The sequence below is a fragment of the Plectrocnemia conspersa genome, unplaced genomic scaffold (assembly GCF_051122295.1).
Source record: "Plectrocnemia conspersa isolate PC_06_02 unplaced genomic scaffold, ASM5112229v1 ptg000003l, whole genome shotgun sequence".
NCBI classification, from domain to species: Eukaryota; Metazoa; Arthropoda; class Insecta; order Trichoptera; family Polycentropodidae; genus Plectrocnemia; species Plectrocnemia conspersa.
Genome location: NW_028277167.1, coordinates 17692268 through 17717774, shown reverse-complemented (window position 1 = coordinate 17717774; position 25507 = coordinate 17692268). Strand labels below are relative to the sequence as shown.

The window sequence follows — 25507 nt, the reverse complement described above, 5'->3', positions numbered from 1 at the left end:
ACACAAAAACAACTTACTGCTCGCAGCTAAATGAGTAAGAGTCAATGTAGGCAGACCTAAATAAGAAAAGGAAAGCAAATGGTAAGTGAACCATGCAAATTTTGTTATTGAAGCCTCACCTCATGTTGTGTGACAATTGCATAAGATAGGAAAAATGACTAAATATCATTTATATTATTAAGCAATCTATTGATGTTAAAGTACAGAACAAGAAGTGAAAAACCATCTCCGTTAAAAACAAATAGGTAATTAGTCAATAGTGTAAATAACAAATAATACCTGAGATTCCTAATATGCTGCTCTCTCTTCTTTGCTATTAACAATAATTGTTCGTATCTCTCCGACAATGCTTTGACTTGTGACGCTTTAGCTTCTTCTGCGCTACACTTGCATTCGTTTATTAAAATACCGCTGAGATGTGTTATTAGTTCTATGTTCGACTGACAAGTGGCCGTCAACTTAGATATGAGCTTTCCAATATCTGACAGCTCGGGACTCGCTTGTTTAGGTTCCGCCGTCGATACTACGCTTTCGAGAGAGTTGAGGTTTTGCGTGCATTCACTGATAGCAGTGGTCAATTCGAAAAGATAAGCGTCTTTGGACGTTATAGATGTCATTTTGGATAGAGGGGATAGTGTGTCTACTTGAACTGCAGAGTCCTGTTCAAATTTAAGTGTCTCCACCTGTACACTTTCGTCAACTTCTTTCAGAGATCCGTTCAACCTTTGTTGAATTTCAAGTTTCATCTGCGTTATTCTAAGCTGAATATCCTTCCAAAGCAATTGATACTCGTCGATCATCTCTTGTATGTCCTTTTGTTCATCTTTAGTGCATCGTTGCATCAAGATAAGTCCGAGCTCATCCGTGCTTTGAAGAAGTTTGTTATATGATTGAAGCTCTATTTCAACTATCTGAAATATAAAATATTTTATGAAATAAAATGATATAAATCAAAAAAAAATAATAAAATAACAATTACCGTTATCTGTTGATTCATTCTGTCCAAGTTATTAGCTCCGTATGGAAGATGTTGAATTTGCGTTAGCTGGACGTCTACTTGAGTGAGTCCTACAACTGCTTTGCCGTGAGCGTCGACAAATTTTCTATGCAGAGCTGTATCTTGACGCAAAATAGCCAAAAGTTTCATGGCGTCAGGTTCGAGGTTTCTCCATCTCATGATCATTTTTCTGGTTCCGGCTATGATAGGCTGTAAGTTCTCCGGTTCCAGACCGCTCGTTTTCACAATTTTCGAATAACCTTGTTCTAGAATGTGGAGAGCCGGTTCCCTTGCGCTCACTTCGTCTAAAACGACCTGTAAAGTTTCAATTTTTTCGCTAACCTGATCGCCAGGTAGACCTTCCACAGAAGATTCTATCGAATTCAACGTCGATTCTTGCCGTTGTAACCATTCTTCTTCGTTTTGCGTCAACTTGACTAATTGTTTCATCAACGACCATAACGACATCCATCTGCGCTTTCTTTCAGTGGATTGTTCACAGAGTGACTTCCACCTTCGTTCTACATTCTCCGCAGACAGTTTCAAGTTTTGAGTATCGAAATTAGCGTTCCACGCGTCAATGTCGTTAAGTAAAAGTTCACAAAGATTCAGAACATCTCCGATTTCTTCCGTCTCTCCTTCGATCGTCGTTTGCAGTTTGTCGTGCTCTTTCATTTTGCTATCGAAGGTTTCTTTTGTGAGATCCTCAATCGTCAACGGCTTCCAAAGTTGCGTTTCAGTTTGAGAAAGCCACTCTCGAATATCGGACAATCTTAACTCCAACTTCAAAATCGTCTGAAGAAGATCTCTGATCTTTTTCGTTCGCATGTTTCCGACTTGCTGGAGATGCGTCCATTTATCTTGCAACAGATCGATCTTTTGCTGTAACAAAACTTTCTGATCCTTTTCGTCGTCGCTGAACGAGGTTATCAAATCTTGTCCTGTCTTCGTGATCCATTCGATTTCTCTTTCTTTCAAAGCCATTTCGGATTTGAGGTCACTTTCTAATTTATGCAACAGATCTTCAGGCTTGAGTCCTCTGCTGATTCCCAATTTGCTGTCCCTCTCGAGACGTGATTCAAGATCAGATATCCATATCAAGAATCTGGAATGTCTCGAATCAAACAAGAGATTTAATTCTAAGTTTTCTTCGAGTTGGTGTATTAAAACAGTGAGTTGATGATCGAGATCAGCCTGTTGTTGTCTAAATATCCATATTCTTTGACTAATCGCTTTGTTGTCTTGAGGACTAACTGAATCTTTTAGTTGTTCTTGAGTAACGGTAAGATTATCCAAGTTTTTCATTAGGTTTGCCATTGTCTTTCGCGATTCTCTGAAAGTGTCTAGCAAATTTTTGATCTCTGCCCTAGATTTAGGTGCAATTTCCAGCGGTTGTGGTATAACTTTTTGCGTATCGCATATGGTTGACTGTACTAATTCGCTTTCTGCATCGTATTCGTTTATTAGTACTGTGATATTTTTAACGTAATCTCGCCAGGTAGCCAGTCCAGCTTGCAGATTTTCGATTCTTTTTGCAATTCCGGCGTATTCCATTCTGATCGAGGCCGAAAGCCCTTCGTCGCAGAATCTCAATAGATTGTTTTGTTGTTCGAGTAAAATTTTGCATTGAGCGTTTCCGTTCGGAATCTTATCTAACATCATTTGTATTCTATGGAGGATTTTAGGGACTCTTCTTATGTGGATGTACCGCAATTGAAGCTTCTCCCTCTCTCTTTCCATATCTTTGAGCCATTGCAAAATTTTGTCTTGGTCGTTGCGATACTTCTCCCAGGCGGCTATCCTGTCGCTGATTTCGTCGTGCCTTTCGATTATTTTCGATAGCGTTTCGTTATGCAGATTCGTCAAAGAGCTGAATTGCTCCATGATGGCGTCATCGTCGTCGGCGCCGTTGTGGAACTTTCCTTCTTTCCCGCAATCGCCATTTTTAGATACTATGATAGACTTTTGTGTTGTTAATAAGTTCTGGTGTATCTGGCAGAGGTGCTGTTGCTCTTTTAGATTGAGATAGTCTTCCGGTATCGATCCGGAGAGGAAAGAATCCACGTAAGACAGGTACTCCTGCCAAAGTTTGAGAGCGGCGATTCCGTCTTGGCTCCTGACGAGCTGGGTGGACAGTCGGTGGTACTGTTGGAAGGTTTCGCGGAAGACCGTCTGCCACAGCTCGAGCAGCTCCAATATGGACGTCTCGGTCTTTTCGACCGGCCTGTAGTCGAAGGCCTTGTCTTTGGCATCGTGTATCTGCCCTTCAGACTTGCCGAGGGTGAGTAGGTGATCCCTGAGCACGACCAGCTGCTTTTCGGTGTCGTTCTCGTCCGCCTCCTCGACGGTGGCGAGACTCTGAAAAGTGGAATATGCGAATTAATCAAATAGCGTTTCAATTAAATCTCAGCAGGCTTCCAATCGCGGCGCCAAGGTCACGGCGAGACTAATCGCCGCTTTCGCACAAAACCAACTCGGCGTAATGGCGTTAGGTCACGAAGTCGAATTCGACGTAACAAAATAATTAAGCAAAATTTTAACGCCGCGGACCATCCGGAAGGCTAGAATTTAGACTTTCGTGCTCCGCCTGAAAACCGGGGGGCTTAATAATTAAAACTTGACGAAACGCGACCGCTTTTAACGACAACGTTCCTAGGTAAAGTAACATAGAAAACACAGGTTGTAATGTTGCGTTTATGAACCTAAGGAGAGTTCAATCTCCTATTTGCTCAAAATCAAGCGAAGGACAACCCGGACATGTTTTTGAACAACGTGAAATTTATCTATCTACCATTAACACGCGATCGCGAGCTGAAAACTATGATCATCTCTTATAATACAATAACATAAGTGGCCATCACTCTTATTAAATTACGGTTCACACTCGTCGAAACGAATCGACGACGCGCACGATTATTATCAAACGCTAACGCCTTTAAACACGATAACCGTCGCCAATTTACAACACGGCGCTATCAAAACGATAAAACGCGATGTGGGTTAAACGGAAATAATTTATAAGTCAACAAGTGCGTAACTTGAATCAATTGAGAAGGAAGAGATGTTGAACTTACGTGTCTCAGGTCGTGGAGGGCGCGTTCCGCGCGGCGAAGATCGGCTTTGCGCTGAGCTCGTCCTTCGGCGTGGTGAGCTAAGGTGGTCAAAGCCGTACGCACGTCTTCTAGTCTTCGCCCCAGAGCATCCAGCTCGCCTCGGAGGGGAGCTGCAGCTTCCAGGCCGAGGTCCGCGGCTATCCGCGAGACGAGAGTGCGCAATTCGCCCAGGCGTTCTCTGTGAGCTGCCAGCGACTCTTCGCACACCTGTAAGAAGATAAACGATGAACATTTTCTAGTAATGTCAATTTTATGAAGAGTCATAATACATATTCAAATATATCTAGAGAACGTGATGTGCTCTACAAATATTAAGTGGTAAAAAAGTCTAGGTATTAACAATATTTAATTGTATTTTTAAAACTGTTTTAACTAATTTAATTTAAATACCTTGAAATTACAAAAAAAATACAATAAGTAGATAATATATCTCGTATCATTAGATATACCTTACAATAAGAATATATGTATGTACACATAAATCCTTAACACATGTGCACTTTATAATGAGTGCAAAATGTAAATACTACAATCGAGTAATTTAGTCGATCGGAAAAATAAATGTGTAGGTAGCAGGATGACGCATTATAGACTCTATTTGGTACTGACAAGAAGTATAAAAACACCCACAAACCGCATAAGAAATAGTCTCCTTCAGATATGAATTATATCAACTGATATTTTAAATTATAGAAGCACAGTTGTATATTTTTTATTTTATTAAACGCAATATTGCGTTCTAGACATATTAATTCGAGCACTTACGCAATTCAAGAAAAGTAACCTGCCTTTTAAATAATATAATAAATTAGAATTGACCTTTTCATTGGAGACACTTGTCCAAGTAATACTCACCTAATACATATATAACCTTGCGTCGATAAATAACCGTATTATTATAAAATAATAATGCTATGATATCATTTCGATTTCACATCATACAACACCGGAAAACTGATTTGCTATCCTAACAATGAATACAAAAGATTTGATATAATCAAGTGAAATTGCACAAGTTTGCTTCTTTTTGCGCAAAATCGTCTGTAGATTACGAAACGGCAATAACCCAGTGACGGCACAGACATTTTATTATTGTAAAAATATTTTTAATATATTTGCAGCGTAATTGAGTTACTAAAAAATAAAAATTTTCACACACATGTTGTTTTTTTTTAAAACAGATAACTTAATATCAGCAAAAGTCGGGATAAGCAAGTTTAAAAATACGAAAATAAATAATTTCGATAATAAAACTACTCATTACATCAAACGAGTATGTAAATTTCCTCTACACAAATACGTCATATTTTATCGATTGTTGGAGAATGTGTAAAAAGATTACGCTACGCAGCCAAATGAATCTTGAATCAAACGGTTTACAATAAAATATTTATTATATATTTAAGTACCTGCCTTAATTTGTACTTAATGTGCGAAAAAACTGCATTAATTTCACCGAACTAGCAACTCTGTAATTACTCGCCGTAATAACAATTACGGAAACTCATCCGGTGTCGTTCCGCAATCACGCGATAGCAGTGCAAATTTTATTGCACTCCACGTATGTTACAAACTTGTGTCACGTAGTGTGTACATAAATTCTCACACATTCTTCGGACACTGTAGTTTGTGTACAATTTAACACTTTTTTTATTATTGATGAAAAAATAGCGTTTGTGCTAATGTGAACCGCTAACGAGGAATGCGTAGGTGTTAACGATCGAGCCAAACATTTGTTTAAACAATTATTAAAATAATTAATTTTTCGCAGAAGTAACGCTAAAATATTTCAAGTATTTGGTTACTATTATTCTAATAAATACTTGTAAAAAATTACTGATCGAAGATCATAAACTATTGTACATATTTGTAATTGAAGCACGCTATAGGGTTTCTCCTGTAATAAATATGTACAAACATATAACATACTCGTATTTACGAGGAATATTCAGAAAGTTTACTACATTGAAACACTGTTCGTCTAAATTATTAAGCCAATACGTGATCCGTTTCTTATGATCGAAGTGATAAGCGTGATGAATTAATACATGGATTGCTATTCCTTATCACTGTTATCTATGAAACTAAAATATAACAGGCAGTTGGAATCAAAAAGCTCGTTCACAGGCTCACCAAAAATAATACATTGAGCTACATAGTGGTTATATTGAAAGATAATATAATACATAAAGTGTCAATTACAAAATAAAATGCTTCAGAACTATTTTTTTGAGGTTTGTATCTATACTTTTCGAATGTCCCTCTTACATTGTATGTACGTATACGTGTTAAAAATAAATATAGTGATATGTTGTATTTTTTTATATAATACATAAACATATTATTAATGTCAATATTTATTTAAGAGAAAACCATAAATATTGTATTATATGTTATAAACTTTCTTTCTGCATCGTTAATATTTTTTTGCCACTTTTAAAAACAAACATTAAACTGTTTGGCATTTAAAATAAACATTAAGCTTTTCGATGGGATTTGGTATCGTTTAACGTTAAAGTGGAAAACATACACACTTGGATGCGTTTTCCGTGCATTTCTTCGAGCACGTGCATACGACACACGTTTCTGGGGCACGTAGCGACCCTCGAGACTCGAGGGGTCGAAAAATGCGACCCTCGTTTGAATGGGCGCATCGCGGTAATCGTATTACGGTGTCGGGGTCGAGCACGCGATCGTGATTAAGACGCGCAGACCCGAACCCGAAAAACTTTTCCGCGGAGGGTCATTAGTGCCGACTTGTTACAATGGGCCGCATTACCTTCGCTTCCTGACCGCGCAAGGACATCCTAGATCTTATCACACACACACACACCAATTGTGCTAATTTTTAATCCAACACTTTCACTGTCACGGCGCCGTCGTCGGAGCGGTAGAGGCGAGCGCATCGCGCGATTGCCAATGGGCCACTGGCGGACTAAAGAGGGCCCCTTCGGAGGGCCGAGCCCCTCGCTCAGTGTTATCAATCTGCGTTATCGAGAGTCCCGGTCGAGCCACAATGGAACGGGCCACACGAGCCTGCGGTTTTCGTCTACACCGTAATTATGCGTACGCTCAGAAAGGGGCCAAATGGGAAAACTTTTGAGATTGCCAATCGGCCGAGTCCAAGTTCAAGATTTGATGAAAGAATACATACGTATGCATGCAAATTCGGTCGCAAATTTTTAATCATATTGGCGAATTTATGCAACAATACGTGTTGCGAATTTTGATCGATGCGAATCCGAACTCGCTAAGTGATTTGTCATCAAACTCAGTACAATTGCGCAAGTGTATGTGTGCGTATTTTACAGATAATTTTACTTCACGTTGAGAAATATATGTTTTAATCGCACCGTTCTTATCGCTAATTTCCAGAACGTCTATTTATGTGTGCAATAATAATAATTCGAAAATAAGTATCGTAACAGAATTGAAATATTTTAACCTAACTTATACTGAATCATTTTTATATCGTAACATATTATAGCGGCGGCATAATTAAGAACCCATTCTCCTGTTTTTGAGGAGCAATACTCAATATATTCAATATCAGATCTGTGCAAAGTTAAGTATAAATATAAGTGAGATAAAATATGATCCACCCCTAATATGTACTCATCGTCGTACTACCCAAAGAACATTGCTTTCGATTTATAGAGATAGCGAGCGAAAATGTTTTTTTTAAGCAACCTTATAACGAGAATTTCAGGACGTTCAAATGTACTGTTTTGTGGGAACTAACGATTGACTACCACTGACAGAAAAAGCGCAGAAATAAAAAAAGTACATATCCGACGTCTCCATCTCTGCTGATTTAATCGTGGCATCAGTGCTATTTACGAATATGACTTTGTTGCAGAAACAGCTTATAAATCGTTAAAGCAGTTGAATTTTAGTTAAGAACGTTCAGAAGCGGTTCTCCTAGATAACAACCGACAAACAACAAGAGATTTAACGAACGAACTCATATGCTAACCGCAGACAGTCCTTAACCATCTGAATTCAATAGGAATGTCCAGAAGTATGGATCCTTCAAAAGCTCAGCTAAAATAACAGAAGCCTTTTTTACTTTCTCGGACATTTATTTATTGAAAAATAGTGCCTCTATATAAATACAAAACAACAGTGGAGTATTAAAGAAAAAGTTCGTAAAAAACGACTAAATCTTTGAGGTTGAAAGGTGCTTCAGCATTCACAATATTCTACTGAAAGTTGTATCTTTTCAGCTCGTTTTTAAATTAGCTTCGTCGTATTTAATGATAATGTTGTAATTGATCTCCACGTGAATCACGACCGCGTCCATAATTCTCGCGAAACTGTCTAGTACCATCCAGTTCCTTTAATACAAATATGTTCAGCGTCAGCTATGATGAGCTGTTACAGCTCATGTGAAATGTTGCGCATCTCTTCATTCACATTTTATAATTATTTTTTGTTATATATACATATATATATAAACATATACCCATAATTAGAAAACTGATTCGTGTCAAAAGGGCAACGGATTTTTAAACGAATCTCAAAACTCTCTGGGAAAAAATCATAGAACTTCATTAGTTTATTTGTATATAATCGCAAAAATAAAAAAAAATATTAAACAATCTAAATTTGACTCGTAAAATAATGAGGGAATGCTGCCGAATGTAACAGTTTTTATCCTTTGTGTCAAGGTGGCAAATTTAATGTAAATGACACAGGTGTGTATTATTTTTCTTAAACACATTATAGACAACTTATATTTTTTCAATTTAATATTCCTTAAAAGGCCCTGAATACAAAAAGCTTTTCGAATAACTAATATTAATGCACTTACATCTGTCGTTGCTTTCTATAACAATGCTTATTATTTTTTTATTATTTGAATAAATTATATCGGTATTAATATTAGCAATACAGTAATATAACCTGTGTTTCTTGTTTTTATAACTAATTTCTACGTATAATAAAAATTGTAACTAATTAATTGCTTGAATTAATGCTATTGATATTTAACTGTTTCGTAAAAATCATAAATTACGTATTACCTTACTCATCACGACATACTCCTAAAAATAAAATTAACATAACAAAAAGAAATCACACAATTTCTGTACACATTAAAAATTCATTCAGGCAGTCGAATTAATGGATATGCAATGGAAGTGGAACACTCAAATCAATAATAAAACTATGTCATCAATTGTCATGAGCAATCGAAATAGCGCGACTTGCGAGGGGAACATGGAATAAAATATTCATGCTTGGTAAATCACGATGAAAAATATATTCAGGATGTCAAAAAATCTAATGTGAGCTTACTATATTGTAGATAGTACGTGCATATCGAAATTTAACTTACAACTCCCTCCGATGAACAAGTGATGCCAAAGCGATATTTTGCGAAAATGACGTGAATGCGATAAAACATTTCAAATCAAGCTAGAAAGTGAAAACATGAAAAAATTGATTTTAAGCATTTAATTTTCTTATGATTAGCGTTGCTTAATATTTAATGTCTTCAAGTGTATTTTTTGTGAAATTATACATAGATAAGTAGTTAGTGGTGATGGTAGAAGGTCACAGGAAAAAAAATGTTTTCGCTTTTGAATTAGTTCTACAAGATGTGTTTTTTTTTATTTTGAATAAATAAAACAAATCGTTAAATTAAACATTTTTTCCATAGGAATTATCATAGAAAAACGCTTAATTAATCGCAGAAGATTTACACAATGGCGATCGACTCCCGACGTATTGCCGCAAGTTTATAAAGAAACTTAGCATAATTATAATAAACACGACCGTATAAACATATATGTATTAAACATTAATCGACGATTTTTATTAATAGTCTATTATAATATACGACGCAAACGTTTATGGATAAACGAGAAAAAACATTCAGAATTTGTATTGTAAAAAAATTTGGCTTTGACCATATTTTTCAAGTGACAGATATCCGAATAAACGAGCAAAACTAATAATAAGTATTCATTATATTGTGTTTTCAACGACCAGATCTCCTTGAACATATATTTTTGATAAAAATGAATAAACTCGAACTAATTGCTTATAATTTCGCATTGTTGACTATTGTAATCAATCAACAAGAAGAAAGTGTCAGAATTTTCATGAAAATGTATTGCGTGTCTTCACGAATTCACGCCACACGAACGCTATATTGAAAACAGATACAAAAATACCGTTTTTTAACGTTACTTTAAATGTTATGTTATGCGTCGCGATAATGGCTGCCGCGCGACAGCTGATCGTTTTGACGTTTACATAACCTCAATTGTTTTTAATTTATGCCAAACTCGGAAACAATGTCAGACTATTCAGCGAGTAAAGTGACGTAGAGAGATTATACCATGCGACGATTAAATTGCAAGCGTTTCAGACAACTTGAGTAAATTTATTGTTTTAAGTCGTTCGAGTCTCGTTTCCGCATCAAGAACTCTTTCGGGCTTTGGCCGCAAGAATTAGATAGATTTCGCTTTTCATACGTTGAGACGATTTCTTTATAATTGTTTAATAAAAATTTCCTTAACGAACTAAAATTGTTTGTTTTTGATCAGAATCAATATTTAAAAAAAATTAAAAACTACAGAAGTTTGGGAGCCTTCTGGTCATTATCGATGAACGTATTGATTTTTTTAAGTTGCGACATGAGACCCTCTGCAATATGTAAATATGTATGTATATTGAAATCTACCTAAAAGTCCGGTTCAGAATTGCGATGACGCATATCGAGAAATAGGCATGATGCCGGTGTTATCCGCTTGGTACAATAATAAAAAATAATTGCGTACATTCTTTAAATACGTGTGTAAAATATCAATGTCAGTATTTGATAGAAAAGTGAAGATGTTGAATATCAATATTAACAATTACAATTAAATATAACGGATGAGAAACGAATATTGCTACAAAAATATGTTTTTAACACATTTTTTTTAATATGTTTCACCACAATTTACGCAAACCCTCAATCTGACCAATGTTATTACTGCACTAACTAACCATTTAAAACGTTAAGCTAATTCATATTGCGTAGATGGATCTTGTTTATAATATCCTCATAAATAAGGAAATCATAAGATTCTCGCTATGCGGCATTTGTTAAAGATATACAATTTACAAAAAAAAACAGGCGCGTACGGTGAGATACATTCCCTTTCGCTCGCTCGCGTGTTAAGTGATGAGAGTGAGTGAGAAGAAGTGGGCGTGCGGAACGCATGTAACGCACGCCCTTATCTCTCATTCACTCTCGTCACTTAACACGCGAGCGAGCGAAAGGGAATGCATCTCACCGAACGCGCCTGATCATCCCGTTTTCGTGTCAGATAAATCACCCTAAATTCAAGTCAGGAGCTGTGAGTTCTGGCGAATATTTTGTTAACAAACTTTATCAAAGCTTAATTTGAACTGATAGATCTTATGGATTCATAAGGCTTGTAGGTTGAATATTATAGATACAAAATATATTTTCATTTTTATAGCAATATTCGCGCCTCACTTTTAGTGTACATATGTATGTTCAACTGGTGTTACTGTCAAATTAATATATATGTATATAGTTGATCGACATATACAAATTTAATTTATTTTGAATATAACATATACATAATATTATATATATAAATCCACGGTAGTCACTGACATACCGCATAGTTGTGTGGCTGTTTAATCAAATGTACATACTTGACTTCAAGAATTTTCATATGCTAATTTAAACATGTATGCATGAAAACTTATGTTCAATGGAAACATTCAAATGAAAGCACATATCACAAGTATCCAAGTTTTAAAAATAAACAATTTTGGAATAAAAAATATGTGCCTGTTTTTAGAATCAATTTGCGGTATGATGTCATGCTTTAAATGATTAAAAGGTCAACATAAGAACTCTTAAACTTATAACCTTGCCGCATATATCTAGATGATAATATGAGCTGGCATTCTTTCATTATATTGATTTATCGCAGCTTAAATGAATACTCTTGTAAATTATCATGTTTATGTTTAAAATCGTGTTTCTCATTTTGTCAAGGATAAAAAAATTAAAATATAATTAAAAACTCACTTTGACTTGTTGGACAGCCTCCTCTGGTGGTAAATCAGCAACGGAGCCAAGTTGTTGGTCGGCCCATTCTCTGACGGCTTCACATGCTTCACGATATTGTCTCCACAATCGTACAGCATCTTGATATCTATTAAAGAAAATTATTTATATAACTAGCTCTTTCAACACCATTATTTTAATTAAAACTATCGCTCACTTATCACACAGCTGTTTCAAGTTGGAACACGTATCGTTATAAGCTGTGACTGCTTCGGACACTGCTGATTGTATCTTTTGTGAGTCTTCCGGTCCGCAACAAGCAACTAAAGGTTTAGCTGCCATTTTCAAATCTTCGATCAACACCTCACGGTCGCCCATATCTCCTGATAAACCCTGAATATATAAAAAATAATTAAATAAAACCATACCCGTTAAACGTAACAAAAATAATTAAAATCTACTCACTTGCAACCGTTCCGTTGCTTTCAAGAGACGATCGTAATCAACTTGACCCTGCACCGTAAGCAACTCAATCATAAAGTCAGCTTCTTGCACAGACTGTTGAACCATTTCCAACTGCCTTTCGAATTGTCTCCATAAAGCAGAACGGTTTTTGAGCAAAGTCAACAAATGTAAGCATCGATTTTCTAGTTTGGCATGGTCGTCTTGCAATTGAGAAATTTCCCTTTCCACCTTAATAGGCGAAACGGGCGTTCTCAATCTCACGGGCAACGTGTGGAGTAATTGTCTCAGATCCATCAAATCCTGCCAATACGCATCCAGATCTCCGTGCGTAGTTTGACAAGTGATCAGCGCCTGCTTCACGACGTCACTTCCCATCTTCTCGTTCGCTTCGCACTCGTCTAAAGTTTGCTTCACTCTATCCAGATTTTTTCTCATCTTCAACAGACCGACTTGAATATTCGCGAGTTTTTGCTTCAGCAACAACCCACCTTCCAGTTCTTCGGATATTAATATTTCAAGACGGTGTGCCTGTGACAGCAAACTTCCAACTTTTTCCGACTCCAAAGCGGGAAGCAAACCTAAGCGTCCAAGTTCATTTTCAATCGCTTCAATGCGTCCACTCAGAATTTGCAATCGTTCAATGTATAGATTTAACTCATCCTCGTTCTTTATTTTACCCTGAGGTTCATTCAATGAGTTGGTAAGTTCTTGAAGCTCTTTCTCTAAAATGGACAATTTTTCATCGATTGGAGCATCGGGCGCCGATATACTTTGCAGTGCAGCTGCGTGTATCTTGTCTATTTTTGCAGATAAATTCTTCCACTTTTCTTCTATTTTCATAGAGAATTGTCTTTGAATAATTTCATCAGAAACCGGTATGATCTCCATGGCATGTTCAAATTGAATTCCAGCTTTATTTTTTATATTGTTATGAACTTCATGCTGTGCTTTTAACTCCCAGAAATGTCTCATGTTACCAGGTGGACCGACTTCTGGATACGTTGTTATGTTAGCAACTTCCTTTTCCGCTCCTTCTATCCACCTTTCTAAACGCTCTGTTAGTGAGTCATATTCTGTCCAATTTTCTTTAAAAGCAATTAACCTCCTCAGGTGGCCGTTAACTTCATCTTGTAATTTCAATACATCATCTAATGGTTCATTGTATTTTCCATGGAGTCCTGTACAGTTTATTAACTCTTGTAAGCCATCGGCAATTCCTAGAAGTTGTAATAGTCTTGCATGGTGGTGTGAGATATCCATTAAGAGTGTTTGATACATGTTTATATATTGATCGTATTCAGATGAAGTAACACCGGAGAGCTCAGGAACTCGTTGATGAGCTACCTGCAACCATTGCCGTTCGTCTTTCATTCCTTGTTCTAAAATCGTCCATCTAGATGCTGCTAAAGCCATTTGTTGAGCACGACTAGCAGCTTTGTCCAGAATAAGCGTTGCTTTTTCATGTAAAGATTGATGTAGAGCGGCATGTTTCGCTCTTGTCTCAGAATCTAAATTGCCTTCCAACGATTCTAGTATCGCTCTGCAGTGACTAAGGTTCACGAAGAATTTGCGATGCTTCTGAAGTTCATCTTGTAAATGATCCAGATTGATTACATTAATACGGCTCTCGACTAATGTGTCGGCTATATCCGTAACTTGTTCAAATTCACGTAAAGTCTGTTCGTATTCGTCTGCCAAAGCGAGCAGTTGCAACAATCTCTCCCTCTCTGTGTTGATTGTATATTCTGATTGCTTAATTGTGTCATGCGTTACAAATATCGAGGACGGTAACTCTTTACCGGGAAAATCTTTTATTAACCCCTTAGCGTCTTGCAATATGTAACCTGATTTTAAGAAATTTCCACTGTTGACAACTTCCAACTTATCAAGCTCTTCCAATTTTGTTTTAATTGGAATATCAGTCACAAACAAATTATCGAGAGAGCATTTTGATTCATTTACTAGATATTGAACGTTCTTAGCTCTGTTTAAAAATTCATGCCAGCGTGCATTATCCGCACTTGCTTGACTACCAGTTTCATTTGTGATATCTTCAACTGCTTTGACGTGTTCTTTGAGTGAATCCATACAATTGCTTAACTGTCTTTTATTCAATTCAGGGTGTTGTTTAATATCAAAAATTATTTTCTTCAAATAAACAACGTGTTTATCAATATCTTTAATTTCATTTTTGAGTGCTTCTAATTCTTCAACAACTTCACTATTAGGACCTTCTGACATTTTTTGTCGTTTTTCGTATATTTTGTACTCTATTTGCTCCAACCAAATAACCACAGTTTCTACAATTGTAATTATCGTTGTTTCAATAACGACAACATTATTACTCCTAACAGCTGAAGTTAAATTATCGAGATTACTAAGAACATTTTCATTGCATTGATCGCTTGTCATATTCACTTCTGTTAATTTCTTCTCATGCAATATATTATAGTTCTTGACTTTTTTATTTTGTTGCATATTTTTGATTTTATCTTCAATTATATTATAAGTTTTACTCAGCAAATTTTCAATATCTGGTGTTGTTACTTCTTTTTCCTTATCGATAAACAAAGCAATATTATTTTTATTATCTTCTAAAGGAGCTCCTGACATCAACTTTTGCTCATTATCTAATTGATTATTCCCAGATGATAATTTAATTTGTATATCACCAATATGCACATAGTTGTCTCCTGTAATCGGTTCAGTTAAGTCAATCGGTTTAAAATGTTGAGCAATTTGAGAATATGACATTTTAATATTTTCGTCGGGCAGCGAACTTGATTTTTCATTAGTAGATGTAGGAGTTTGATGCAAATGTGGAGAAATGCCTTCATCCGCTGACACGTCCTTATTAGTTACTACCTGATCGTTACTAGAAACTGAGAAAGATAATGATGGTTCCGAAGTGACGGGGTCTGAAAGGGTTTCAGCGTCATATTTATCATCCATCCCTGAAATGGGTTTACGCTTGTTTCGTTTCTTCTTTCTGACTCTCTTACTTTTGTCCATTATGATATCATCTTCCATTAAATTTGAATCATCATCTTCGTGAGATTTATCTGTAAATGAACTAGGTTCTCGTTGTTCACCCTCGTGAATAATAAACTGTTGAGTTTCTATAACGGTGTCAGACTTCTGATCGGGTATTGTTATCTGAGCATGGAAATGTACCTCGTATGGTTCGTCTTTCGAAATTGAACTTGAAGAAGTTGTATCGTCGACATATTCGACGGCTTTACGAGGTGATGTTTGAGTTGCTAATTCAACAGTCTCAACGATCATCTTTTCAACGTTTCTTGGTACCTCGTAATATTCATCGACTGTTTGCACAGACATTTCCTGCTTAGGAACCTCCGGAATTATTTGTGTTTGTACAACTTCTAATGGTTCTTCAGATTTAGTTTGAATAGCAACTTCGGTAGTGTTTACGACAACTTCGTGTGGTGATGTTTGTTGAGTTTGTTCTATGGTTTCAACCTCTGGTGTTTGCATGCCTAGTTCCAGTGTTTCAACTTTTCTAGTAACAATAATTTCATCGGGAATATATTCAATCGGAGACGTTTGCGTAGGTTGTTCTATATTTTCAGGTTGAATTGTCTGAACATCCATACTGACTGTTTCTATTAATATGGGTAAAGATGTTTGAGAGTATTTCTCTTCTGGAATTACAATATCATACACAGAGACTTGAGTGTCTGTTTCAGCAGTTGGCACTTCTGTTGGTACGTTTTCTGGCAATGGAGACGTTTGCTGACTATGATCAGTGATTGGTGCTTGTTCACAAATAGAAGTTTGTGCTGATATATCAGTATATAATTCTTTCAGTTCTGGCGATGTCTGCATTGAAATTTCAGCCTTTTCAATTTCAATAAATTCATCGTTTATTTCAGCTGGGACTTCTGGTGATGTCTGAATAGAATGTTCCATTGTGACCACATCTTCAACTATATTTACAGGATAAATGAGTTCCTTCGGTATTTCAGCGAGATTTAACGAACCACTAAGCTCTGGTGAATAACCTTCTTCGACAATCTTAACAGGTTCCAAATCAGACTTCTCACTCATTGTTTTGTATGAATCATCATTTTGAAGTTCATCATCTTTAGCTTCCAATACTGTAGAATGTACTGACTGATCGGTATCTTTTTCTGAAATTACTTCAACTTCATCTGTTTTTTTCTTAGATTTCCTCTTCTTTTTCCGAGATTTCTCTGTTGTAATCATTTGAACAGCAACATTGCCATCATCACTATAAACATTGTCTTCTTCGGTTAACGACACAGGATATTCTGTACCTTCTTCTGGAGCACTTTTGAACTTTTGCTTATGCTTTGTCTTTTGTTTTATTTTTACAACATCTACACTTTGCTCCGGTGATGCGTCATCCGGTTCATATCCTGTTTCGCTAATCTTAACATTTTCGACTCTCGGACTTAAAGAATCCAATACTTCTGCTTGGGTCGGTTCAGGTGTTTTTTCTGCTTGTTGTTCATCCTCTGGTAAGATAATTTCCATAGATTCAGCTAATGAGGTATCCACGGAAATCTTTTCTTCGATCCCATCTCCCTCCGGAGAAATTAGAGACGGTTCCTTTTCAGCCTCTACTGGGATAGTAATTTCACTTGTTATTAATATTTCTTCATCTTTCAATTTATGCTTTTTACGTTTCCGGTTATGCTTCCCTCCAATTTCTATACCGTCTCTAGGTGACATATCGCTATGCTCTGATTTCGATATAACACTTTCAGACCTCGATTCAGGAATCATAACTTTGTTACTGGCATCAGTATTTACAGTTTTAGAAATATGTGGTAAAGCAGCAGTGACTTCCTTCATTATCGGATGTGCATCACTAGAATATTCGTCTTTTTTAATCAGCATTGACATCGTGAGTTCGGGATTATTTTCTTCTCCTTCTGAAATACCAATGGACTTTTCTTGTAAACTCAAATCGAATTCTACCATTTGTACATTCGAAGGTGTAACTGGAATTTGTTCAATTTTTTCAATTGGTTCAGAATATGCGGCTGGTTTTTCAATTGTCGGCGTTGATTTTTTAACAATATCTTCTATTATTTCAGAATATACTGGTGTTTCTGTTTTTTGAACAACTACTATTTCAGGTTCTGGAATTAAAGGCTCAGACTTTTGTTCGGTGTCTTCTATTTTAATTGCTTCTATTGAATCTGATTTTTCAGTTAAGGGTAAAGTTATAGATACATCAGTATCATCTACTGCAGTTTCAATAAATAGTTCTTGTTTTAGGCTTGATTTTTCATCAGCTACTACTTTGTCTTCTTTTGAACGTTGTTCACTTATTATCATATCATCCAATTTTTGATCTTCTTCAATTACTGGTCCACTAGGTATGGATTCAATCGGAATAGACAGTTTTTCAATCACTGGCTCAATATCCTCCACGACTGGCTCTTCAGCATCTTTGACAATGTTACTAGGTTCTTCAGAAATAGCCAAAGTTTCAACTTTTTCTATTTCATGCGTGTCATGAATTTCAGAACCATCAGTTGGTGTAACAGTCTCCTTTTCTATGAATGTAGCTGAAAGTGGTTGAAGTTTGGTATCTAAATCTTTTTCTTCTTTTATTTTTTCTAACAAAATCGAAGAATTCACTCTTTCTGCGAACAGAAATTCGTTCATGTCTACTTTTTGAATATTTTCAACTGGTTTCAATATTTCGAGATCCTTTGTTATTATGATATCTTCTGCTTCCACAGGTGTAATATGTTCAATTACTTGTTGTTCAATAACCTCTTCATCGTCTTCTTTTACTTCAGTCACGTTTTCTGAAACTGGTTGGTCGATTTTCTCGCTTTCTTGGTCTTCTGAAACGGCTTGCAATTTATTAATGTCTTCTGGTCTATCTACGTGCTCAAAATTTACATTGTGGGTTGTTTCAATATTTTCATCTATATTTACAGTATCTTTTTCATCTTCATCGACTTCAATAATTTCTAATGGTCTTATTGATTCATCCGGTGGTTTAGAATGATACTCTTCAGTATTAATAATTTTACTATCGACACTTCTTGTGACATTAATCATCACTCGAGGCACTTCTTCTTCTGTCACGTCTATTTCTTCGGGTTCTTCGACTATTTCTTCAGTAACATGCTCTTTTCCATCAATAATGACGATGCGTTTAATTATCCTCCTAGTTCTTCTGATTATTCTTCTAGTAACATGTTGCACAACTGCTTTAACACTAGATGAAGAAGTATGAATGTCAACATTGTCTTGAATTGGCACTTTATCTTCAAACTCCTCAATCGTCGGTTCTAATCCGCTGCATTGGAAACCTTGCATCAGTAATTCGCCAGGCGTTGTTTGAGATGTAATTGTAACTGGATAATCAGGATGAGAAGTAAATTCTTGAATAGTAATTTCACCATCAGGCATACCTGAAATTATACGCCCTCCATAATTTTGAGTATGTGTCGTCTTTTGAGTTCCATCGGGTTCAGTCATAACCATGGAAGACTTTTCTCCTTGAATAGTGAGTTGTGAAAATGATTCAGTGGGCTGTACATCTGTACCAGATGTTAAAATAGATTTCTGAATTTGTTGTTGTACAGTTTGTTGTCTCGCAACCAAAGTTTTTCTAACCTTGCGGACAATTATTCTTTTAGTTCCATCAGAATCTACAATCACTTCTGTGGTGGTTTCATCTGGTTCTACCATAACAGTTTCAAACCCTTGAGGATTAGTATGAGTGATACTCAAAGTGCTATTTTTCAAATCATCCATTTCGTCGCCTTTATATTTAGCTTCAATTAATAATTTATTTAATTCACTTTCATCTAACTCTTGCATGATAGGTTTGCTAGCAATTTCAATCGTTTCGTGCCCTTCAGAAGTTGTTTGAGTTATTTGTAATTTTTCAGGAACAACGCACACTGACTTATCTGTTTGAATTTGAACATTACTGGGAACAGAACACACAACAGCAACATCTTTAACTTCTGGCTTTGGTGTTGATAAACTTCCACCAGTTTGAGTCTCTGAATGTTGTACTACTGTTTCGTCAGTTGGTATTATACATTCGATAGGCTTATCTGCTTCTGAAATAGCTGGCGATTGAAGACTTCTTCCAGTTTGAGTTTCAATTGTAAAAGTACTGTCAACTATTTTCTCGACGGGTTTTTCTTCTTTTAACGATGGTTCTGAAGAAATTAGACTTTTTCCTGTTTGACTTTCAACTGACACAAATTTATCAGGCAAATTAACTTTTGTGATTTCAACAGGTATGACTTCTGATTTAGTTTCTTCTACAATATCCTTCTCTTCAGATTTGGATGCCAGTAAACTTGGTCCTGTCTGTGTTTCGATTTGACGTTCGTGTTCCAAAAAGTCGATTGATCTTTCCGAAATCGACGGCGTTTGCAGACTGCTACCCGTCTGAACTTGAGTTGTAACAAATTTAATTATATATTCTGGTTCTTCTTGAACAGCTTCGATGATTTCTTTGGGTGGTTCTTCCAAACTTATTCCTGTCTGTGTTTCAACCGTTGATATGACTTGAGACGGCTTTTCTTCTATTAAAAGTTCTTCCTCATGAACCAGGGGCTCGTCTAAACTTGCTCCAGTTTGTGTTTCTATCGTTGAAATGATTTGAATCGGTTCCTCAACAGGTGGTAGTTCAGATAAACTTAAACCAGTTTGAGTTTCAATAGTAACTACTTTTTCGATTATTTCCGGCTGGTTGATGATGACAACCTTTTCTATATGTTCAATGATCGGTCCTGGAGATCTAAGGCTTCTTCCCGTTTGAGATTCTATCGAAACGTACGATTTTGGCACCTGATCATCAATTGGCTTCAGGCCAGGATCGTCTTGAGTCAGCACTGTTTCGATTATTTCTTTAGGTGGTTCTGTTAAACTATCTCCTGTTTGACTCTCAGCGAATTTTTGAGATTTTTCCACGGCTAACTTAGTAGCACTCTTCTGTGCCACTTCCTCTTCGGGCATAGGACTAGAATCCAAGGTGTTATCGGTGAGCGAATCGGCACGATCTTCGACCACGACACTTAGCAATTTATCATGAAGTTCTTTTAGTTTCACGGTCAAAGTTTCGTCAGTGTCTCTTAATACGTTATACGTCACTTCTAACTGATTAAGTAGATTTTTAGCCAACGGCTCTACGTCGGAATATCCAGCCAACGACGTACACGAATCCTTCAATTGTAATAACTTGTCAATGTGACCGTTCAATTCGGATCTGTAATTGTTATAACGAGAGATCGCGTCGTTCAGCTTGACTGTGTCAAACTGTTGCACCTCCTTTTCGGGAGACACTTTGATCGAGGTCAGCCATGTTTCGATGTTGTAGAGTAAGTTCTGATATATCACCAACTGAGCAGACCTTTGCTTCTGTTCCTCTTTGGCAGCCTGAAAAGTCGACGAAATCATGAAGTGTTATTTTTAACGATTATCATATAAATCTGAAGATGAGCGATCGGTACCTGTAAAGCCGCAAGTCCTTTGTCGGCGTACTGTTGAAGCAATATGATGCGTCCTGTGAGAGCTGCGAGACGAGCTGCCAAAGGACCTATGTCCGCAGCAGCGTCTCTTGGCAGGGTGGCAGTCGCACGTTCGAGATTAGCAGCTTCTGCACTCTGGGCTTGTAATTCTTTCTGCACCTCCTGAGCAATCGTATAGAGCACACAATAAATATTAACATATGTATACTGACGAGCAAGGACTGCGTTTATTTACCCGAGAGCGTCAAAATAAACAAAAGCGAACGAAAGACCACCTTAGTCAATGGCCCGAGGTGATCTGAGACCTCGTCTGTTGGCCGTGGATCAGAGATGTGTTAGCCCGAAGAAAAAGATGACCTAATGCTTACCTAACGGCGCGGCCGGAGGATCGGATCAGAATCTATTTATAATCATATGGCAATAAAACACCATCGAAGACGCATCGTAAAAAAAGCAATAACTGCACCGAAGGCCTCTACATTTGCGCCAATGCAAGTGTGTTGCAAAATGGCAAAAGGCGTTAAAAATAAGACTTAGTCAGTGAGCAGAAATAGTCAGAACATCTCATTTCTATTCGGGTATAGAATAATTTATAAAGAGCGAAAGTCTGAAAGCGTGTTGGCGAAAGAAGAATACATATGTATGTTTTATAAACTGTGTTGCGCGCTTCCAGAATTAAACGAATAGACACATCATACAGCTCGAATTTAATCATCAAGCTTTTGATCTAAAGCTTAATTCGACTTCGTGAATAAACATCCACTGGCAAATAATTTCCATAAATTGTTCGAATAATAATATCAACGCGTTTATATTATATATGATACAAAGGGCTTCAAAACGTTCGTAGAAATGACATACATATGAGTTATTTGTATATAATTTGATTTTGGAATGGCAATCTTTATTAGCGTCCTTTAAAAATTTGAGCATATCTCTTAGTTAAGTTATGGCAGCAGTTTGAATATTTGTTTATGAAATTGAATATCGTGCAATTATTAAATTTTGATTTTGGATGACATTCTTGCTATCCAATTTTTTGAAAAAGGCAATAAAAATCATCGAAGATGATATCTCGCTCGCTCGCGTGCTAAGTGAAGAGAGTGAGCGAGAGATAAGGGCGTGCGTTACATGCAGGACTGTGCCCTTTTGAACAAATTACCAGAAAACAATGCAAAAACTTACTGAAAATTATTTTCAAAAATGTTTCATATTCATCAAACCTGTATACCTACTTGCTTCATTTTCATCAAACCTGTATACCTACGACTTCCATCTTATACACTATTTAAATATTTTTTATGAAAAGGGATTTAAAATTTTAAAGAGCTCAAAAAACCGTTCTTTAACTTAGGAGATTATTCGGAGAACTATAAAAAAAGACTACCTAAACCATTGTATATTTAGTTTTACGAGATTTTTAATGCCCCTTTCAATAATATATTACTTCAAAATCAAAGTACCGTCGTAATGAGCCTAGAACACAAAATCCCTTTGATAAAAGTAGCAAGACATTTTGCTATAAATTATTAAGATAATTTTATTAATTAGCGGGTATCGATGTGATGAATTCTGTAGTTGTGAAAATTTCGTAGAGTCTTCGATGACACCCGGCGACTAATGCTTTCAGTATAACTGATAAATTTACTGACACAACATAAAATAATTGTTTTCGCTATGAACTAGCTGTGAATCGAGTGAAGATCGATATTATCAGTGTCTTGACGGACGGTATGATAGAGAATGCTATGTGATAATGTCCCAAACAGAAAAAGAGACTCTCCTATTTATAACGTTATGTTAATTAAATTCATTAGTCATTTTGTCCTAAAATAATTATGCAGCGTTCATCGCTAAAATGAGTGAGATACCAATGTATTAAAGTAAATTGAATGTGCTAATGTCATTGATTGATAATTTTAATTTCATAACAATTTTCAACGAACGTCTACCATAAAGTTTCAAATCACATCTTTCATCTTACAGTCAATGTTTATAATCGCAATCCAAACACGTGAAATGTATACATAACATCCATGACCGCATCTGCCGTCTGCCACATGGCGTCATTTTTATTTTAGTATGACATGAGAGCTTAGCTATACGTTGTGTACATACTTTAACAAATAACGGCGCACGGTCGCCCGAGCGTCGCTTTCGTTCAGACGAGTGGACAAAAAATCTTTACCGAGAGACCTCTACTCTGACCCGACCTGGATTACGTCACGAGCCGAGACCCATTTATGGTTCATCGATTGGCGCTCTGTAAGGTCAAACAGACTCATTGCCAAGGCCGTGTGCTCCTAACCAACAACGTTACGAATATTATGAACGAAAAGATTAAAATCTCGCGCGTGGCCAGCTGTATATTGTTTTGGTATTGTTATCTATAACACATAATCATTAACGAGAATAGCAAAACGCGAATTCTAGTTTTGTCAATAAGCTATTTTAAACTTACGTTACGATTTTAAGGCGTTAGCCACAGTCTTATAATACAGTGAACATGAATACATTTAATTATTAATCAAAATATAAATTCAGTATTATGAAAGGCGTTAGTTACCATCATTTTTTTAATCTATCGTATTCGCTATAATCTATGTTACACGTAGCAATAATAAAAACTGCATTGATGTGTCAGAATTATTATAGATTTAATTTAATATTTATATTTATTAAATATATTTAACAACAAATTTAAATCAGTGTGTATTAGCAGTGAAGCTATACTTTTACTGAAATTATATCCGAATACATTTTCACCGGTAGATGTATATTTCTGCAAAAAAACATTAATTAACTAATACGCGCTAGTGAAATGATATCCTGCTCTAAGTTTAAACTCAATCTGACAGTTGTGAAACGCCCATTCATTGTTCAAACCCAAACCTAATCTGAACGAATTAACTAAAACAAGCCTGACCTAATTTTGTGAATCTCTGATCATGTGGAAATACGCATACCAGATCATCCGTTTGTAAACGAATACAGTTTCACTGATACTGAACTTGTATTGTTTGACACGTTTAGTGAAATTAAATATATTTATACTAGTGAAAATATAAATATACATTCACTGTAACAGATACATATGTATGTATATTTATGTTCAACTTACGATAATTCCATTCGCCATAGCCTGGATACTGTCGTCGGGTAGGTGCGAAAGCTCAGCTTCACAATGTTCGATGCAGCTTTGTAACTCGTCCATGTTACTAGTTAATGAGTCCTGAAGAAATGCCACCAACACACGCATTAGATGATTACATTAAAAACAAAAGTCAAACGTTATAATATGACAGAATACTTTAAAAAAAACACGCGCATGCGCATTCTGAATATGGATCCGTTAATTTAAAAATAACGTAAAAAATGCTGCCAAAAAATCATAAAGACAGATTAACTGCTTCCTATCGAAGGTCTATTGTACACATTGCATTAGAAACGTTATATTAATATTATATATTGTTTTGAAATGGGAATCTTCAAACGAACATCTAAAAAGCTTTTGGCGCTTTCTACTTTCTGTTAAAATTGTTTTTGGCAAAGAAAAACATGCTATTGAATAACGAATGCCATCACGTCACAACCGTTTGGATGTATTTCTATTAAAATTTACCGAACGGACGAATCTATAAAAGAAATTCTCCTGAATATAAACGAAGTTTATTATAAGATCGATCATTTTCGCGAAACGGTCTTGAAGCGTTATTAAAAAGCATATTGTTTGAGTAAACACTGATAAACTGATTACAATAATAAAAAGTATTAGAGAGATTATGACATGATGTCGTACATACAGGTTGTGTCAATCGATAAATATTATGTGTACGTAAGATACTGACACGACGTGTGTGTATTTTTAAAAGTAACGAAAATATGCTGCTGAAATAGTATTTTGACAAAGTATCAATTTTAAAAATACGAAGAAGTACAGCATGTTTTCATTGGTAGCAAATATAAATCAAAACTATGATAGATAACAACTGTTGCATATGATAAAAAGTCTCGTATATAAAAAATTTAAAGCACTAAACGAAAATTAAGTAAAAGAAAATAAATGTGATTTTTAATTTGTCAGTTATTTATTAAAATTTGTCTAAATTTTTAAAAAATCAGCTTTTAAAATTAAACTGGATTAAGTATGATGATAGTATTAAATATAAAATTAAATATTACCAAATATATATGGAGTAATACTTATACGTGACTTTTGGTCAAGTTTTTCGTTTATTTCAACTGTTTGCAATTAATACAGATTTGGTTACCATAGTTTCGACTTTTATTAAATAAATATTATTTTACTAAAATTAACACATAAGTCGCACATCATCGACTGGTTTGTCATACTAGAATGCGCTATGTTAAAAAAAATATGTAATAACAA

At 35.9% G+C, this 25507-nt stretch overlaps 1 protein-coding gene and 1 long non-coding RNA gene across 12 annotated transcripts in view; one reads left to right on the top strand and one right to left on the bottom strand.

Moving 5' to 3' along the window:
• Nucleotides 1-25507, bottom strand: part of Msp300 (Muscle-specific protein 300 kDa) — a 151882-nt gene that overhangs the window by 3752 nt on the left and 122623 nt on the right. For 9 of the 11 annotated variants that reach the window (XM_088182741.1, XM_088182736.1, XM_088182737.1 and 6 more), the window contains 9 exons: nucleotides 24239-24349; nucleotides 21100-21279; nucleotides 12617-21025; nucleotides 12369-12544; nucleotides 12173-12299; nucleotides 4072-4317; nucleotides 980-3355; nucleotides 280-911; nucleotides 18-56 (listed from right to left, as the gene is read on the bottom strand). In XM_088182741.1, the coding sequence (XP_088038867.1) occupies nucleotides 18-56; nucleotides 280-911; nucleotides 980-3355; nucleotides 4072-4317; nucleotides 12173-12299; nucleotides 12369-12544; nucleotides 12617-21025; nucleotides 21100-21279; nucleotides 24239-24349 (12296 nt within the window). The remainder of the gene's footprint in view (nucleotides 1-17; nucleotides 57-279; nucleotides 912-979; nucleotides 3356-4071; nucleotides 4318-12172; nucleotides 12300-12368; nucleotides 12545-12616; nucleotides 21026-21099; nucleotides 21280-24238; nucleotides 24350-25507) is intronic. The other 2 variants (XM_088182738.1, XM_088182739.1) reach the window with 1 other exon arrangement.
• On the top strand, nucleotides 9223-10166 carry LOC148236836 (uncharacterized). Its single transcript, XR_015809062.1, has 2 exons — nucleotides 9223-9353; nucleotides 9419-10166. It is a non-coding gene; the product is annotated as an uncharacterized LOC148236836 (long non-coding RNA).